This window comes from Schistocerca gregaria, chromosome 1 (assembly GCF_023897955.1).
Source record: "Schistocerca gregaria isolate iqSchGreg1 chromosome 1, iqSchGreg1.2, whole genome shotgun sequence".
NCBI lineage: Eukaryota > Metazoa > Arthropoda > Insecta > Orthoptera > Acrididae > Schistocerca > Schistocerca gregaria.
The window spans coordinates 827118006-827139193 of NC_064920.1; the positions used below are offsets into that span (position 1 = coordinate 827118006).

At 42.4% G+C, this 21188-nt stretch overlaps 1 protein-coding gene across 1 annotated transcript in view; it reads right to left on the reverse strand.

The window, feature by feature from the left end:
* LOC126271845 (proton-coupled folate transporter-like) overlaps positions 1 to 21188 on the reverse strand; it is a 156327-nt gene that overhangs the window by 87319 nt on the left and 47820 nt on the right. Inside the window, exons 3-4 of the mRNA XM_049974184.1 lie at positions 12015 to 12189; positions 4732 to 4918 (exon numbers count right to left, since the gene is read on the reverse strand). Coding sequence (XP_049830141.1) covers positions 4732 to 4918; positions 12015 to 12189 — 362 coding nt within the window. The remainder of the gene's footprint in view (positions 1 to 4731; positions 4919 to 12014; positions 12190 to 21188) is intronic.

The window sequence follows — 21188 nt, forward strand, 5'->3', positions numbered from 1 at the left end:
GTCAAGCAAATAATTGAGCACGTAGGTTGCAAGTGCTACTCTGAGATGAAGAGGTTAGCACAGGGGAGGAATTCGTGGCGGGCCGCATCAAACCAGTCAGTAGACTGATGACAAAAAAAAAAAAAATGTTTCACGAGACGGTTATTAAATGATACGTGTCCGAGAAAGTGGTCATTTTGATGCTGCCGACTGTGCCTAAAGATGTTGACAGCAGATGTTCCCTCTTTTTTTTATCTCTTTTTGTTCATTATTTTCCATTGTATTTGTTCGGAGCGGGCGTCCCATGACACCTGTTTTAAGTTCGTCGTTGATGCATTCACTCAGTTTTCTTATTACAGAGGACAGCTGACCCTCTGACCGATCACGCTGACCTACCGTGCCGGCTCCGTTCGGCCTTCCGCTGCGTCCAAAGACAGTATAAGTACGGCCGGAGACGCAGTGAAAGAGACACTTCGTACCGAGCTGTCAATCTGTCCACGTTCGTCAAACGCCGGCATAAGCGCTGCCTCGGATTACGTCGGCGCTAGGTACCTACCGAACGCATGTTTTCGGTAAAAGTAGGAAGTGAATTTGCGAGAACTTTATACCGTCCTGTACCGGTTAGATTTCACGGAAGTAACTGTGTGCCGCCTGTAATGTTGGCAAAACCGCACTGGCATGTGGTGAGATTATTTTCAACTTTTGTGGCGAGCAGGTAACTTTGACTAGTAGAAGCCAGGGCGCTAGATTGTTTTACTTGGAACTTAACGCAGAGGTCGCCTCTGAACTGCTAATACTGCTGTTAGGGACATTATTATTATTGTTATCCGGAATATTATTATGTTTGTGCATGTGAACTTTCATTGACTATTTTAATCGGTTAGAACGCAAAACTTTTATTTATAACCTTAATTTCTGATCCTGCTGAGTAAATAGCTAGTAGGAACATTTTCATTCAGTGAGTACAAGAATAATGTGGACTTACAGACTGGAAATTATGGTCAGTATGTTTTCCACCACTTTCTGCCTGACCGCAAAAAATATCGTAGTTTTTCAGGCTCTTGCAAATACGGCGGCGAATATTATATTCATTTATATAAAATCCAACCGCCGCCCCACAACCTTTCTGATAGGAAATAGCGAATTGAGTTGCAGGACCGAGATGATAGGTATCCCATAGCATGCAATTTGATTATAAGCCTCTTGTGAGAAATGGTCACGCCCGGGTTTCCGGGTTCGATTCCCGGCGGGGTCAGGGATTTTCTCTGCCTCGTGTTGACTGGGTGTTGTGTGCTGTCCTTAGGTTTAGGTAGTTCTAAGTTCTAGGGGACTGATGACCATAGATGGTAGGTCCCACAGTGCTCAGAGCCATTTGAACCATTTTGAGAAATGGTACCAAAAGCTTTCTACAACGTGTACAACTTTGCTTCCGCCGTTTGCCGATAGATGGCGACAACGGTAAGTAGCGGCCGAATGAAACATATCGCAGACGTTAGGCAAACATTAGTTGAAGAAGGTAGGTGATTAGTGTTTAACGTCCCGTCGACAACGAGGTCATTAGAGACGGAGAGCAAGCTCGGGTTAGGGAAGGACTGGGAAGGAAATCGGCCGTGCCTTTTCAAAGGAACCATCCCGGCATTTACCTGAAACTATTTAAGGAAATCACGGAAAACCTAAATCAGGATGGTTGGAGACGGGATTGAACTGTCGTCCTCCAGAATGCGAGTCCAGTGTGCTAACCACTGCGAAACATTAGTTGATTTGTGTCTGCATCATAAAGTTGCTCTTGATTGAAAATGTCAGTTACGAGCCTAATTCTCGTCATATACGGGAGGTCTTACTGTTTGGTTACAGTACGCGGAAAACAGCGGCCGAGTTTCATCGCATGCTGTCAAATACGTATGGTAAGGTCGCTATTAGCGAAAGAATGTGTCGTGAGTGGTTTCAACTCGTCAAGAACGGTGATTTTAACGTCGTAGACCGGCATAGTGGTGGAAGAGAGAATGTTTTCGAAGATGCAGAATTGAAGACATTGCTGAGTCAACTCGCGTCAAACTCAAGAAGAATTGGCGCGATTAGTGGGAGTGACACAGAAAGCCATTTCAAAACATCTCAAGGCTATGGGCATGATTTAGAAAGAAGGAACTTGGGTCGCGTGTGAGCTGAAACCAAGAGACGTTGAACGGCGTTTGTGTGTTTGTGAACAGTTGCTTCAGAGGCAAACACAGAAGGGATTACTGCATCCCATTGTGATCGGAGACGAAAAATGGGTTCATTACGATAACCCTTAACGCAAAAAATCATGGAGATATCCCGGCCATGCTTCCACGTCGACGGCCAAACCGAACATTCATGGCTCCATGATCATGCTCTGCATTTGGTGAGACCAGCTCGGCGTTGTGTACTATGAGGTGTTAAAACCAAGAGAAACAATCACAGGTGCTCGTTATCGAATGAAATTACTGCTTTTGAGCAGAGCATTAAAAGACAAACGGCAGCAATACAGCGAGAGGCACGATAAAGTGATTTTGCAGCACGACAACGCTCGACCCCACGTTGCGAAAGAGGTCAAAACGTACTTGGAAACGTTAAAATGGGAAGTCCTACCCCACTCGCCGTATTCTCCAGACATTGCTCCCTCTGACTATCACCTGTTTAGATCAATGACGCATGGCCTGGCTGACCAACACTTCCGATCTCATGAAGAAGTCACAAATTGGATCGATTCGTGGATCGCTTCAAAAGATGAACAATTTTTCGACGCGGGATTCGTACACTGCCCGAAAGATGGGAGAAAGTAGTGGCCAGCGATGGAAAATACTTTAAATTATACATGTGTAACCAATTTGTTTCATTAAAGCCTCAAACGTTGGGGAGAAAACGGCGGAAGCAATGTTGTACACCTTATAGAAGTACAGGATTATGGAATCAATTTCAGACCCCTTGTCGGTAGCACTCGTTACTTCATGACAATAAAGAGGTAGTGGGTTTCATAAGAACGATGTTTTCTGAATATGCACTGTTTGCCAGTACATCGTTTTCTTCTACAAAAATATATTTTTGTGTGTTTGGACCGATAACTGCAACTATATTTGCAATATTGTTGTTTATGACCAATCGTGTTTAATCAAGCAAGGAGGGAATGGAATGGAAAGGAATGGGATGGAACGAAATCCCCGCGAATGAGATTCAGAGTAATTTGTTGCAGAAGAAATTGCTAAATCACACAATAGTCCATAACGACAGTGCTTCAATTGAGCAGATACGCCTGCGGGGGCACTGCTTTCCATGGGGCATATAGAATTTGAAAAATGCTACAATATACTCTATAAGACAAAATGACGCACCAGGAAGGCATTATCTGAAGGGGCCAGAAATAGGTAGATGTGACGCTCATGTGCAGAGAAACACCTGATTACAATTTCAGAAAAACTGGATGATTTATTCAAGAGAAAGTTCTGAAATTGAGCAAGCCAATAATTGGACCTCCACTGGCGCTTATGTAAGCAGTTATTGGGTTTGGCATTAGAGTTGTTAGATGTCCTCCTGAGGGATATCATGCCAAATTATGTCCAATTTGCGAGTTAGATGGTCAAAATTCCGAGCTAGTTGGAGGCCCTGTCAATAATTCTCCAAACGTTCTCTGGTGGGGAGAAATCTGGCGATCTTGATGGCTAAGGTAGGGTTTGGTAAGCACGAAGACAAGCAGTGTGCGGGCGGGCATTATCTTGCTGAAATGTAAGCCCAGGATAGCTTGCCATGAAGAGCAACAAGACGTGGTGTATAATATCGACGACGTACCGCAGTGCTGTAAGGGTGCTGCAGATGACAACCAAAGAGTTCCTGATATGACCTGGAACCCCCAGACGATCACTCCTGGTTGTCGAGCCATACGGCAAGTGACAGCCAGGTTGGTACCCCACCGCTGTTCAGAGTGCCCGCAGAAACATCTTCACTGGACATCAGGGCTAAATTCGAATCGGGACTCATTAATGAAGACAAATCTGCTCGATTGAATGGGATTCCAGGCTCAATATGGCGGACACCTGTGCAGACGGTCTTGTGGTGTATTGAGGCCAATTGTAGTCGGCACAAGGGGCGCGGTGAGCTCAATCCCCTTTCCGTGACTAATGGCCCTTGTTGTCACTAAACCACCGGTTGCACATCAGATCGATGATATGTTGGATCTGGAGCTCTGTGCCTCTTTGACAACTGCTCGATCCTCAAGCTCTGTCGTCTCTCTAAGTCGGCCGCCTCCTTCTTGACATTGTGTTTGGCCATGATTGATCCATTCCTGCCAACATCGTCGAATAGTGACATCGTTCCTGTTCACATGTCGGGCGATTACTCCAACTGGTTGGTGTCTTTGTGCCCAACTACACATCCTCTCTCAAATGCTGTCATCGGTGGATGTTGTTCACGTGTCTGTCTGTGAGGCATAATTACAGTCCAACTGAGTACATGGGATTAATTTTGCAAATACTTTATACCCTGGTATCGACACGTTCCCCGTTTACTATCCTTGCCAGCTGAGTGTGGAACTGCCCTGCAGCCTTAGATACTTATCAGTCAGCCCATAAAGTTTAAGTTTTGCATTTTTCGTCGATACATGCCTCAATATCAGTTTTTGACCAGTTTGCATTACCCTTCCGCGGTTCGTTTTGTTTTCTTTTTTTTAAAGAGTGAGCTTGCATCATCATTCTGGATGTATTCAGATTGCAGCAGGGGGTGCAGCTGTGAGATGTAGCCTACCTTCTCCGTCTGCGGCGCGCGCGGGCGGGACTCCGGCAGGTAGAGCAGCGTGTACAGCAGGCAGAAAGCCATGCAGCCCACGGCGACGCCGAAGACGCCGGCATACGACATGGCACCAAACAGCGGCGATGCCAGCCCCGCGCCCAGCATCAGTGACAGGTACTGCGACGCGTCCAGCACGCCCAGCCTGCAACCGCACACTACCGCCTTACTCGTCTCACTCTTCCCATGTCCTGCACAAGTGGGCAAGGTCTCTTACCTTAGATCTGACGCTTATGACTAATCATCTGGCGCTGAGACACCTCATACAATGTACGATCGAGAAAATGCCCTCACTTTGGTGCCAGTCATATGTAGGGTCATTGTTTTGTTTCCTTTATTGTGATTTCACTCCCCTGCCCCATATGGGCAGGGGAGGGCTTTCAGCGGCACAATCCGCCGCTCTTCAGCCGAGTGACAAGACAGCTAATACAAGAAGAAAACGTTACATATAAAGACGATAAAAATGAGGACATAAAACAGAGTAAGGGGTGGTAATGGAGGTAAAAATACACTGATGTGGAGACGTTCGTGGGGGGACGATTAAAAAAGTCGACATAAAGTAAAAAAACACAGTGGGCGATTCGTAGAACACGAAAATGACATTGAAGTCACATGCACAGGTTAAAAGTTGGCCAGACTATTAAAAACACTCCAGAACAACCCACTTTAAACCCACATGATGAAGAAAAAAACTGCCAAGTGGGACCTGCCGAGGGAGAGGCCAGAGAGGATGGGGTAAGAGGGGAGAGCAAGGTGCAGTAGGGAAGGGGGCAGGATGAAAAGAGTAGGGGCGTCAGCGGGTGCACCAAGAGGCAGGAGACAGGTGGGGCAGGAGATGAAGAGGGAAGGCAAGGCAGGAGGCAGAGACACTGAAGGGGAGCACAAGAGAGGGAGAGGGAGTAGGAGGGGGAAGCCACTCAGGAGAAGGGAGGGAGAGGAGAGGGAGCCCCGAGGAGGAGGCAGGAGGAAGATGGGGTTAGAGTTGGTAGGAAGGGTGGATGTCAGGGTGAAGCTCATCATCTGGGAGGGCTAGATGGTGGAAGTTGTGTTGGGAAAGGCGGCAGAGGGTGTGGAGATGGAGAGAGGGTGGGACACAACGGTAAAGGTGCGGCAAGGGGCTGGGGGTGGAGACCAATGAAATCGCTCCCTCACTGTGAAGCCCGTCATATAGCCGGCTACGAGAATACACAGAAGTGAGGTTTCAATATTTTCAACTTACAATTATAAAACGTATTACGGCCAATCATATGAGGGTCAGTAATAAGTAATGCATCACATTTTTTCTCGACCAATTTCTGTTGTAAACATGCAGAATTACCCCTTCTTCAGCACCTATAGTTTCATGAAGTTCCGATACTTGGCGGAGCTACACGTAGCCTTTCAAATGGTGTCTAGCAGAGAGTTCCACCGAGTTTCTTTTGATGGAAAACCAGAGCATCGTGGATATTCACAGATGCTAGCTGAATTGCGGATTATAGAGACCTGGCAGCGAACAAAGCAAAGCGAGTCGTTGGGAAAGGCATTTGCCATTATGGCAACAAGGTCTCGCAAACCTGTCCAAGCCACTCGGGATTAGCCGAGCGGTCTGATACCCTGCAGTCGTGGACTGTGCGGTTGGTCCAGGCAGAGGATCGAGTCCTGTCTCGGGTATGGGTGTGTGTGTTTGTCCCTAGGATAATTTAGGTTAAGTAGTGTGTAAGCTTAGGGACTGATAACCTTAGCAGTTAAGTCCCATAAGATTTCATACACATCTGAACATTTGAACAAACCTGTCCAACCTACCGCTTGCCAGCCGGCCGTACTCAACTGTGACTCCTGCAGTTTTGGAATGTGCGGACACTCTCATTCAAGGTGACCGATTGATCACAAACACCTCGGTGTTCAGCTGGGCGCCTCTGATGGTAGTGCTGACACCTTCATCCACCAGTTTGGGTACTCGAAGGTGTGTGCCTCATCGCCTAACAGAAGACCATAAAGAGCTTACATCTGTTCGGTCCAATGAAGGATGCACCCTGTGGGAAGCATTACGTGGACGATAGAGAGGTTATTGATGCAGTAAGACGCTGGCTCTGGCGTCGAGCAATAGGGTGATACCATGCGGTCATACAGGCCCTCTCAGTAAGGTAGCGTAAGGCCATCGCACTGAAAGGAGACTATATTGGAAAATAGGGTTTTGTAGCCAAAACAGTGTGGAATAATATGGTATACTGGAATGCTGAATAGAACCAAAACCTCTTCATAAAAAATTGTTGCATTACTTATTGAAAGACCCTCGTAATTTCCTTCCACATTTTATATTATTTTATTTCTAATTTTTGGGTAAGCAGTATTAGAGTTGATGTTCTAGATGCAGTGTTCTGCTCTCCTTTCTGTTAACGTGCTGTGTAGGGCAGTGGTTGCCAACCTATCTGAGACCATTACCCTGAGTTCAATCACATATTAGCTTTGCCTGCACCTACTATCATCAACGGTAGCACCTAAGTAAACTTTAGAACAAAAAATAATTTTCTTGGAATATTTTCATTTTTGAAATAATAAAAGATATATTTATACTTAGTTTTTGTAGGAGTTTTGCTAAACCGCGAGCTAATGACTCAGTGAGGCAATTGGTACAGCTTATTTGTAACAACCTTTTTACAGAATGATGAAGCACTTTCAGTGCCTTGTGTTACCTCAAACTGCTTCTTAGAGAAGAAAGCCAAGTATCCACATAGAGGGCAGTCTCTTGATGCAAAACATGACTTCTCTGCACCAGTCCTCGCCTAAGAGGCACTCGCTTCAGCCTCACCCTGCACCCCTATTTAATATCATTCAAATTAAAATATGTAAGCTATACTTGGGTCTGCTGTCTGTAACTCATTTGATTGCTCGACGCATTACTTCTGACTTGGGAGAAATTTGAAGACTTCTGGATGCTAATACTTTGTGACTGACTATTAGTATTACTACTACTACTACTACTACTGCTAATAATAATAATAATAATAATAATAATAATAATACAGTGTAGGTCCCAGAGCAATGTAGTAGCCGTTTCATAGTTATTGTTGTGAAGTCAGTTCGCTTGTTGCTGAGAAGTAAATAATGAAGCAATTTATAACCTACTGTGGAAACTACCTACAACTCAGTTCACCTGTATCTAAGTTCCCTATCATACTGTAATAATTGGAGGAGACTTTAATCATCCAACAATGATGATTGTAATTTTGTTATGGTAGGCGTGACAAGACATCCTGTAAAACAGTACCATACGCCTTCTCTGAAAACTACATAGAGCAGATAGTTCGGAATTACATTCGTTTTGCAAATATATTGGATCTAATGGCAACAAACAGACCTGACCTCTTTGAGGATGTGCACATGAAAACTGGTATTATTGCCCATGAGGCAGGCAGTTAATAGCAACAATGAATACCAAAGTACAAAGGGCAACTACAACAAGTACACTACTGGCCATTAAAATTGCTACACCAAGAAGAAATGCCGATGATAAACGGGTATTCATCGGACAAATATATGTTATACTACAACTGACATGTGATTACATTTTCACGCAATTTGGATGCATAGATCCTGAGAAATCAGTACTCAGAACAACCACCTCTGACCGTAATAACGGCCTTGATATGCCTGGGCATTGAGTTAAACAGAGCTTGGATGGCGTGTACAGGTACAGCTGCCCATGCAGCTTCAACACGATACCACAGTTCATCGAGAGTAGTGACTGGCGTATTGTGACGAGCCAGTTGCTCGGCCACCATTGACCAGACGTTTTCAGTTGGTGAGAGATCTGGAAAATGTGCTGGCCAGGGCAACAGTCGTACATTGTCTGTATCCAGATAGGCCCGTACAGGACCTGCAACATGCGGTTGTGCATTATTCTGCTGAAATGTAGGGTTCCGCAGGGATCGAATGAAGGGTAGAGCCACGGGTCGTAAGACATCTGAAATGTAACGTCCACTGTTCAAAGTGCCGTCAATGCGAACAAGAGGTGACCGAGACGTGTAACCAATGGCACCCCATACCATCACGCCAGGTGATACGCCAGTATGGCGATGACGAATTGGCTATGACGAATTGGCGATGAAGAATACACGCTTCCAATGTGCGTTCACTGCGATGTCGCCAAACACGGATGCGACCATCATGATGCTGCAAACAGAACCTGGATTCATCTGATAAAATAACGTTTTGCCATTCGTGCACCCAGTTTCGTCGTTGAGTACACCATCGCAGGCGCTCCTGTCTGTGATGCAGCGTCAAGGGTAACCGCAGCCATGTTCGCCGAGCTGATAGTCCATGCTGCTGCAAACGTCGTCGAACTGTTCGTGCAGATGGTTGTCTTGCAAACGTCCCTATCTGTTGACTCAGGAATCGAGGCGTGATTAAACAATCCGTTACAGCGATGCGGATAACATGCCTGTCATCTCGATTGCTAGTGACACGAAGCCGTTGGGATCCAGCACGGCGTTCCGTATTACCCTCCTGAACCCATCGATTTCATATTCTGCTAACAGTCATTGGATCTCGACCAACGCGAGCAGCACTGTCGCGATACGATAAACCGCAATCGCGATAGGCAACAATCCGACCTTTATCAAAGTCGGAAACGTGATGGTACGCATTTCTCCTCCTTACAGGAGGCATCACAACAACGTTTCACCAGGCAACGCCGGTCAACTGCTGTTTGTGTATGAGAAATCGGTTGGAAACTTTCCTCATGTCAGCACGTTGTAGGTGTCGCCACGGGCGCCAACGTTGTGTGAGTGCTCTGGAAAGCTAATCATTTGCATATCACAGCATCTTCTTCCTGTCGGTTAAATTTCGCGTCTGTAGCACGTCATCTTCGTGGTGTAGCAATTTTAATTTCCAGTATTGTAGATAGATTTACATGTTCAGCAAACTAGTGAAAGAAGTAGCAGTGGCATATCTCACTGAGCAACTTGCCACTTTTAGCTCAAGACAGAGGCATGTAGAAGAATTTGCGGCTCAAGTTTAAAAGAATAGCTGAACATGCTCCGGATAGATATGCTTCCAATAAACAGCCAAGTATGGAGAGGACCTCCATGGTATGCAGTCAGTGTAAAGAACTTTCTAGAGAAACAGAGACTACTGCACTGTAGATATAAAACAAAGCAAATGACTATAAATAGACAGATGCTGAATGAAACGCCTTTGGCAGTCAAGAGAGCAATGAGTGAAGTCTTCAGTGACTACTGTAGCAGAACATTGCCGACAGATCTTTCAGAAAACCCAACGAAATTCCGGACGTATGCAAAGGCTGTTAGTAGCACCTAAGTTAGTGTCCAGTCTATAATGCACAAGATAGGAACTGAAATTGAGAGAAGCCTCAGTTTAATCCTCATACTAAGGAAGAGATGAGTGAAATAAATATTAATGTCAGTGGCGTTGAGGTACAGCTGAAATCGTTAAAATTGAACAAAGCCCCAGGGCCCGGTGGAATCCTCATCGGATCCTATACCTAATTTGCGGCCGAGTTAGGTCTCCTGTTAACTATAATCTACCGTAGATCCCTCGAACAAAAAATTGCGTCCAGTAGCTGGAAGAGAGCCCAGGTCACACTTGTCTACAAGAAGGATAGCAGAAATGATCCGCAAAGTTACCGTCATAATATTCGTGACATCCAGTTATTGTACAAGGTTAGAACATACTCTGAGCTCAAACAAAATGAGTTATATCGAACAAACGACCTCCTCCATGCCATCTAGCATGGATTTCGAAAACAGCGATCAACTGAAACGCTACTCGCAAGTTTCTCACGTGACATCCTGGAAGCTCTGCATGAAGGCCGTCATGTAGATGCAGTATTTCTCAATTTCCGGAAAGCATTTGACTCATTGCCGCACCTAAGCTTATTATCAAGAGTACGATCGAATCGTGTATCAGGTGAAATTTGTGATTGGATTGAAGATTTTGGTAGGGAGAACAGAACATTTAATCTTGGGCGGAGAGTCATTGACAGATGTAGCAGTGTCTTCGGTTGTACCATTATTTTTTGAAGACCTTGCGGACAATATTAATAGTAAATGCAGACATTTCGCAGATAATGCAGTTGTATTCAGTGAAGTACTCGTACAATCTGAAATCAACTGCGCAAATATTCAGTCAGACATTGATCAGATTTCAAATTGTTGCAAAGATTGGTAACTTGGATTAAATGTTCAGAACTATAAGATTGTGCACATCACAGAATGAAAAACATAATATCCTATGAATATAATATCTGTGGATTATAAATGGAATCGGAAAATTCATGCGAATACCTGGGTGTAACACTTTGTATGGACATGAAATGACACGATCAGATAGGCTGAATAGAGGGGAAAGCAGATAGCAGACTTCGCTTTATTGGTAGAAAACTAGGGAAGTGCAGTGAGCCTTCAAAGGAGATTCCTTACAAATCACTCGTGGGACCCATCTTTAAATACTGGTCAAGTTTGTGGGACACGTACCAAATAGGTCTGACAGGAGTTGCTGATCGTATGCAACGAAGGGCTGAAAGAACTGCTGTTGAAAGAACTGAACTGACAGACTCTTGAAGGTAGACAGAAACTGTCCCGAGAAAGTCTACTAACAAAGATTGAAGAACCGGTTTTAAAACAGTGACTCTAGGAATATAATACTACCCCCTACTTATGGCTCCTATAGGGATCGTGAGGACAACATTAGATTAATTACAGCACACACAGAGACATTTAAACAGTCATTCTTACAGCATTCCACACGTGAATGGAATGGGAAAAAGAGTTGGATAACATATCACTTTCTCCCATATACAACGAAAACGACGAAAAAATAAAAGAAGAGCTCATACGGAGGTTTATCAACGGTCACTCTCCCATGCACCGTTTGCGTATGCAACAGAGAAGAGCGTACGGCAAGTACGCACTGCAAGATGTGGCTGTAGCATTGGATGAAATATTAACATCGCAAGATATTGCTTCGAATACAGGTCTCAGTCTTTTTTTTATACGTAAGTCGTCCACGTTGAGGATTAGTGTTTCAATCTGTCGGCATAGTCGTTATTTGTCCCAGCACCCGTGTTAAATATTCGACGACGAATGGTGTGGTTGTTTCTCATCGTTTTTCAAGAGATGAAGGACATATGGCGACACATTTGAGTTACATTACTTGCTTAAAAACTCCCTAAGGGCAAATGTGTTAGATATTTGTGAATAGCGGTAGTAACTTAAGCGCTGAAGATTCGGAGATGCACGTACCGGATTTCCTTCTCCTCCGGACTGCTGACGTCGACGATGTAGACGTTGGCGATGGCCATGAGGTTGAGCATGCCGCCGCTGAACGTGTTGACGATGGAGGGTAGCAGCAGCCACTCTGCCTCCAGCTCCGGAATTAGCGACAGGCCGCAGTACAGCCCGTACGAGATGAAGTTACCTGCAACCAGTCGCCACGTCGCCTGTCACAGCCCCATTATAAAGAACGTCTCCTGCTATACTAACAAGTATTAGTTTTCACGTCTTACGATACTTCGAGATTCTGCATGGTTATAGCCAACTTCTGTGTGTAAAACATGATATACTAGAACTCAACAAAAAGCTCCATCCACAGTTTATGTTTAACATTCTGCTGTATGTCACCTTTCACTTAGTTCGTGGAGTGGTAACATGATCTCATTTTCAACTTCGTTTCTTACAGAGTGCCCCTACCCATGTCATTGTATGCAAACATGTTATAGCTGCCCTTCATAAACCACACGGGAGGGTTGAACTATTAGTACTACACAAAATATGAAAAGGACCTTTTTGTAAGAAATGTAATGTAGTCAAATATTTCACTGGGTTACGTTTTCACTGGAGGGCAACGGTTTTCGAGTTATTAAAGAAAAACATACAAAAGTGACCTTCAAATGCACCTCTACCCCAACACTCATCCCTCAGCAGTCAGGATTTCTAGTATGTTATTCGTGGACCTCCTTTCTATCATTGCACAAAAGTTTCCGACTACAAGAACTATTCCCTACATCCGACCTTTTTCGGTCTTCATGGACTGGGCTATTGCCCCACCAGTACAGTAGGCTGCTTCGTTAACATTGTTAATTTAAACGTGCTTGTGAGAGTAATGAACGGAAAACGACTTCTGTAAGCTCCACGCGCAAACTAATTACGCTGGCAACTCGATCTGAACTTAGCCTTACAACCGCAGTACGTTGCGTAGTCAGAAGGTCTGAAGAATACAACGATGTAATTTTTTATTTTATGCTTTTAAAATTTACCAAATAATTAGGTAAAATTTACACAAAAGTCAGTTTTACAAGTTGTAAGTGTTCGACTAGTTGTAAGTCAATGGCGTAATACGGCCAGTCAATGAAGACCTAAAAAGATCGAATTTACAGTCGCAAATATTTGTACACTGGTAGGAGGGAGTGCCACGAACAACATACTAGAAATCCTGATTGCTGGGGGATGAGCGCGGAGGTGGAGTTGAGTCTGGCCACTTTTATACATTTTTCTTGAATATTTCGAAAACTATGGCCTCTAGCGAAAACGTATCCCAGTGCAAAATTTAACTACATCAAATTTCCTGCAAAAAAGTCCTGCTCATTTTCCCATGGGACTAATAATTTGCTCGTAGTGTGCGAGAGAGTATGGTTCAAATGGCTCTGAGCACTATGGGACTTAACATCTATGGTCATCAGTCCCCTAGAACTTAGAACTACTTAAACCTAACCTAAGAACATCACACAACACCCAGCCATCACGAGGCAGAGAAAATCCCTGACCCCGCCGGGAATCGAACCCGGGAACCCGGGCGTGGGAAGCGAGAACGTACCGCACGACCACGAGATGTGGGCTGCGAGAGAATATGAAAATCTTGTACGTGATTTCTGATGGCCAGTATTAACAGCGAGGGTTGTATAAAACGACAGCGGCAGAGGCACCTAAATCAACCAGTATGTGTCACATGGGCCTTTCTGCCATGCCACATGCAAGGTGACTTTTAAAATGTGTTTATATTGGCCCTACTTTACGATAATATGTGGCCGCAGTAGTTTAACAGTTGACATTGCTGCCATCTCAGTGCAGTACGCAGCAATTCTGTGGTGTAGCTGGGCAACCGCCTATGGAGCACGCTGTTGCAGGCAATTACCAACGGCGCTGCAGTGCACAGGTCATGCAATCTGAGTGGTGAAATAATATTATTTCGCTTCAGTTCGGAAGAAAGCGCGCATACGGTGAGGCACACGATTTGCTCCCTGTCTGCAGAGAAATAAAAGTGAGCAAACAAGACAACTACGTGTTCTATAAACGTGATAGCACATCAACGACCACAGCTATGGTACATGCAAAGTAATGCAGGGTTACTAGTGAATACTTCCAGGGTTTCAGAGTACGACTGCTCGAAAACTGAAAGACACTCAGAGAAATATGTATGATTGGACTGAGCATCTATCCAACTTTCGATTCGTAATACGCGCCGTGGCGTACTTGCAGAGTGCACCAGTAACGGCAGACACGTCAGAACATGTCGACAAACTATACTCTCCGTATTGTCGCACTGGATTGGATCGCACCTGCAAGTAAACAACCCACTGATCAGATTTCCAAAGCAGGCTGCCACGGAAGTTTCAGCAGAGACTTCAATGAACTGCAGACACGAATTACGTCTGTCGCGTCACAAACGGCGTCCTTATTCAGTGCCTGTACAGTAACGTGACGTAGAAACTGGGAGCACCTGTACAGTAATATGAGCGGGAAACTTGGAGAGATGTTCTACCCAGTGGTATGTGTCTAATTTCTGTATGTCTTGTAGTTTCACGCAGTTCTCTTCTGAAACCTCAGAGGTACTTGTGAACAGGACATTCTCGCTACTACCATTGCAGTAGTTAACCATAATTTAATCTACATAGGTTCTTAAGACTTTTAAACTTTTTTGCAGCTCTATCATGTCTGCTTCCTCGTTTATAGGCAGTAAGCTACAGATTGTAGGTTTTTATTGCAGTCTTTGTATACATTGCTCACGCCAAACAACTCTGGTAGTTGATGCATTGCATTTATGAAATTATTAGTTCTGCTAGTCTACTTGTAAACCATAATAACATTGACTGTTATTTCAGATTATTTTAATGAATTCTTTCAGTCTTTCCACCACAGTGTGACAATCGCCTTTACCAAAAAGCATGCCAATAACAGTGAAGTTTAAAGAGGAACATGAAACATACGTATCTATTATTAGTAGAGAAAAAATAAAGGGAGATCTCCAGGTTGGTTGTACTGGTATACAGTCTTTCATATTGGCATTAAATATACCAAATCTTAGACGAATTGCTTTCACCATGTATTCAAAATTGTGTTTCAGCATTCTGGGTAAGGTATACATCTAACTTTGGTTCACGTATTAAGATTTCGCAAGTGGTGCACTTACTTAAAGAAGACCATATCGACTTAATCCTACTTTTCTATTACTTACTAATTTCGTACCATGTGGAATGCAAATGTAGGCTAAGGCTAAACACACTCTCTTACATTAGCTCGCTTTTTGCCATTTTGCTGCAATACTGTGACCCGTGTAAACACTTCTGACCCTGAAATGTACTTCTACAAACATTGCCAGGCAAAAGTGATAAGAAGTGTTGGTGACCATGTGGCTGTCAAGAACACTGCCAGGATGTGTTGTTGGCAATATGCGATTTTTACGGTCTGTGTAAATATACCTTTGGATGCATACAGGAAACCAAACTGCTTGCAGGTAACGTTAAAAGGAATCAAAAAGTAATGTACAATTTGGACGCTAAACAATATTTACTGAAGTAGGATGGCACTGCTGGTTCGAGCCCAGGAGCAAGGGAGATAGGCAACCCACACGTCCAGTGAGTAGATTATCAATGGTCACTTTAGCTAGAGTGGGCGTTAGATCAAAGTCACTAAAGACAAGTGATTTCAAGTTATGCTTCTGGTGTCAGATTACACTCTTGTGCTGTATATTCATAATTCATATAGATAATAAACAGGGATAACTACACTCTCAGCTACCTCGTCCCAACTAGTTTTCAAGGTCACCCAGCTGCCCACTTACCTCATCCCAAAGACATACACGCAGATCATAATATTTTTGCCAGGATAGCAAATAACAGCAAATATTCTAGTACAAAGGCTTTTATTAATTTTGCATATACATTTACACACATAAAAAACTCTTTCTTTATTTTTATTTGGTATAGTTTTAATGACATTCAGCTGAATTTTAACTTATAAATTAAATCCACATCATAATCACTTATTTCCTTCTACAGCCAGTAACTTGACAATTACAAAGAGGGTACATTTTCGGATTCTAATATATATCTAATCTGCTTCCTGCAAAAGATCTGTTTTATTGCTTTAACAATTACTCTCTTCCATCTTGCAGTTCTTCTAGGCTTAATGTAGTAAGCGTTCAGGCATTTTAATTTTCCCTTTTCTCAGCTTTGACGCTATTATTCAAGCGTTCTACATCTTCCTATATGTGAACTAACAACTCCTACAGATTCTAGCGGAATTTCTGTTCAGAGCTAAAATTTTGCAACTTTTGCAACGAATGTCCATTAAATTTAGTTATTCCAACACTTTTAAATCCCGAAAATCGCTGTTCTGTTCTAGCTGCCAATTCCACACTGTCATATTTAGATGGAATATAACCATCCTTTTTAAGTCAATGCAAATGGGAATGCAAGTTTCTTATAACATTTTCCTGTGTCCTGTAATGTTGTTAACATTCTCGATTTCTTGATTTCGGCAAGTACTCCAACACGTTATCAATTTCCATTGCTACTTACCGTAAATGTAGATATTTTATATTATTTAGTCATAGCCAGGTCTCCTCCGTACTTAAAGCAACATCTGTACTTAAAGCACATCTACAATAGTTTATTCTTTTTTCAGTTGCAGTTTATATTCTTCCTTTGTGGCAGTTGTCGTTGTCATATGCTATAGTTTTTGATTCTTGATTTCGATGTTCTCAATTATGTTTTCTTTTTCGTACACATAACACATTAACTGTCATTAGGGGCGTAGTTTCCTTAATAGGGAATGGTTTAAATATGTTCGATCATAGATTCTTTTTCTTAAAAATTGTGGTATTACATTGTTTGTGGCGACCAGACCTAACTGGCAAATCTATATTTGATTGTGTCATGGAGTGTAGTGTCATAGATTGAGAAAAATATGTTTCTTATGTTTTAATATAACATTAATGTATGGCACTTATATCATCTTTGTTAGAGCCACTGTTTAGAATCTTCACACAGTTTACAGGTAGATAATTAAAGCTGTTGCAGACAGAACATAACTAACAAGCTTCTCTTGGTCTTGAGTGTATGCACGACTTAGTTATACACTATCCAATTTTTGGGTTTTCTTATTACCCTAGTAGGCAAACTGAAGAACGCTGTTAAACCCCACACAGGTGCTGTTCTGTAAGTTATTCGTTAACTGACACTGCGTAGAAGCGATTGGTATGGAGTATAGTGGAGTACGTTTTAAATACGGTTTCTCAATGTTTAATTTAGTTTGATAGTCTTGCACAGGGTCAAACATATTATATACTCTGTAATTGTATATTTTAGCCTCCGTCCTGGTAGTACCATGTTCCTTAGCCAAGAATGACGTATAAGTTTCTCATAATCGCGTGTCTGAACACTTTACAAAATCTGTAACGTGGTTACCTATAGCTTTGTTTACTCTCGGGATTGCGATTGGAATATAATTGTGTCGCATATATTTACAAGTGGAGTCCATCCGCGCTAAACAGTCAATCCCAAATGTCATACCATCGTCCACAGTCACATTACCGGTGACCTCGCAGTCTCCTTCCATGCACAAGTCACCGGTATGATATTAGGTAGTCGCACATCCCTACTTTGTTAAATTTCCCGGCAAAATATTGCGTTGTCCTAATCGAAAAGTATTAGTCGTCTACCTGAAACTGCTGCAGTATTCCAGGCCACAGGCCTTTTATATTTTTTCGAACTGGTTTTCATTCCTTCCTTACCTATTTTTCCCAACATTCCTATTGCTGTCGCATTATCTCTCCCGTACAGGAGATGTGTCACAGGTAAGAACTTGGAGAATTTATTACATAGATGACAATTAAGTGACCCACACCATCTCCTTCTTTAGCATCACAGACTATCTGTTTTATAATTATTCTTGCCAGTCCACTTGATTGTAGATTTTAACTACCATAATATTAATAATGAAGAAAAGAACAGCAGTCAATCGTGAAATTCGTCGTTTTATTTCAGCAGATCTAGATTTCAACTATTACATAGTCATCTTCAGTGCTAAAAATTAGAAAACATATAACTTCAATTGAAAATGTCACACTTTTGATTTGTATCCCACAACAAGATCCGTCCCGTTGCTTTTGTTTAAAAGTGATGAAATGACTACGTTTAATGGACACTCGTTTGCAAAAGTTGTAAACTTTAAGTTCCATACAGAAATTACGCAAGAATGTGTAGAAGCTGTTAGTTTATTTACAGAAAGATGTTGATCACTTGAACAGTAGTGTTATGGCGGAAATAAGAGGCAAAATTAAAATCCCTAAATGCTTGCCATATTAAAGTTAGAAGAATTGCAAGAAGGAAGAGAGCTAACTGTTAAACCCATAAAAATGATATTTGACAGAACGCAAATTAGATACGGTATGTATTACAATTCGAGGAAAGTACTGTCTTTGAATTTGTCAAATTACTGGATGGAGAAAGAAATAGCTGATTATGATGTGGATTAAAGTCATAAGTTAAAAATTAAGCTGGCGTTATTAAAACAACACCAAACAAAAGTAAAGAAAGAATTGGTTTTTGTGTGAAAATATAGATACAAATCTAATAAAAGATTTTGTACGAAAATATTGGTTGTTATTTGCTAATCTGACAAAGATTAGTAAGTTTCCTACATACTATGATCTACGTGTATATCTTTGGGATGAGGGAAGTGGTTAGTTGGGTGACCTTGAAAAGTAATTGATATTAGGTAGCGACTGTAATGTCGCGAGTCAATGCGCAATAGCATGTTATTGCAGCAAGCTACTTTGAAGTACGGACTCGTAGCTTTGGAGCCGTTGGCGGTGGCAATATACAGCCGCTGGTATGTTAGCGTGACTCACTCGCACCTATCGCTAGCCTAGTCGTGGAAAGCGCAACCTGTCTTAGTTCGAGCGACAGAATATTCAGGCCCTAAGAATCTAAATAAACAGTATTAAATATTATTCAATTTTGTTAAAAGTCTGTATACAGCCCTTTGTTATTAAAAGGAAGGTTGTATTAAAATCTCAGCTATCTAGCTGAGATACTTTCAGATTTAAGGACAATTACCAAAAACACCAAAAACCGACACTTCTAAGATTAAAGTCAGTTAGGATTCATAGCAGTTTGTCTTTTAGGATAATTTGGAATTAATACTGAAGTTCACTAGATGGCAGAACAATTTATTTAGATGAAATAAAAAATGAAATGAGCGTATGGCATTGTTGGCCGGGAGGCCCCATTCGGGGAGTTGGGCCGCCGCATTGGAAGTCCTTTTTAGTTGACGCCACTTCGACTTGAGAGTCAATGATGATGAAAATGATGATAATGCACACACAACACCCAGTCCCCTGCCGGGAATCGATCCGGGGCCCCCTGATTTTTTATAATTAAGAACGTTCACTATTTTTCATTTTCGTAACATAGAATTCAGAGAGGATTAATATTTATTTACTAACTGTTTGATTTGTTGTGTGAATAAATTTGAGTGAGTGATAGTGTATATGTGGTATATACGTAAAGATTCAATACTATCTGATGTTAAATATTACATGTCATGGGAAAGTGTGAAGCAAGGAGCTGTAATGGAAGCTGTAATTTCCCTACCTTGCTGACGATGTATGTCCAAGGGTACTTGCTTTTGTAATAAAGCAGCCAGATTAGCGATTTGCAGAGTACTGATTTTATAAAGCCTTTTCAAGATTAGTTTTCTTTTAACATTTATTAAGATTTACATGATGAAGTGACGTAAATGCATCTGTGAATATTGATTGGCGTAGGACAGTTTTTGCACGAGAAAGAACTCGAAGGATTGTTTTGATTGGCTGGTCACATTGAACAACCAATCAGAGTTAAGCATTTCCCTTGCTAATCGAGTAGTTTTAGGCCCTGGAAGGAACGGCAGGGAGGCAGTCGTTCGCTAGCTATCGGACGTACAGGTCATGTTGGAAATGCCCTTCTACGTTAAGAGTAAAATGAAGAAATTACCAGTATTTCGCGTCCGGATGGTATTGTCATGAAAGCAGTTGCATTTACAGACAGATTGTGGAAATTTTATCTTTGTGAAGTGTTTAGTTGGAAAGATAAACGCTTGTGAACTTCCGGCCTTTGTATAATTCCATGTGGCATGTTTCATATTCATATATGGAATAGTTGGCGAGCAGTTTCTTTATTGGAAATCAAGGAAAAGACCAAATGTGAAACTCGTGAAACTCATATATTGTAGCAGAGCATCGACTGTAGATCACGCAATAATTCGGGTCGGACTTAAGTACATTTCTGGCAGTCTTGTGTGTGTACTGGGTTGTATGAGCTGTGGGCTGAGGGCATCGATATTAGTCGTTTAAATGAATACGGGCTGATAGCTAGTTATTTAATTTTGAACCTAAAGAAATAAAGAACTTGTTGCGGAATTTTGATATTTTTTATAAAAGAATGAGGCAGTCGCCTCCACCTGAAAATCATTATAAGATATTACAGGACAGCTTGCTACCAGAGTTTAGGCAGACTTTGCAAACGTAAGTATTGACGATGTTTTTCTTCAACGCTGCTTTTAACATCGTCTGAACATATCTACGTATACAGAGAATTGGGCTCGCGACCAGACTCCGTACTGAGGTAGGTGGAACTTTTTGTAGTACACAGACGACGAAAGACAGTGGTCAAACAATTACGCAACGCAACGCGATTTTTAACCCGACTCGCCGCACGACCCTAGTTCCTTACCTGTATTAATATACAGGGTGATTTTTTCCAGCGTGTGCAAACTCTAGGGATTGATCGATGAGAGGATACGGAACAAAAAAGGTCTAATGAGCTTGCGTCCGGAAATGCATGGTTTCCATTTTAGAGATCGTTTATTCAATCATACATCGTTACAGAGACTGCGACAGAATACGCGTTGTACCATGCAGCAACAGTTTCAGTATGAGATGAAAATGGTTTACATGTGTTTGAATGCATGCATGTACGCGCCGTAACATGTTCTGTCTCACGCGTTCACATCGGCCACGCTGCACCTGAACAGTGTCAAAGGTAGCATGAACAAGCTGTCCCATTGTCTCCACATCTGGAATGCGCTCTGCTTACACGATACTTTTGAGAAATCGCACCGGTTGAGATCCGGTGAACGAGCAGACCATGCAACTGG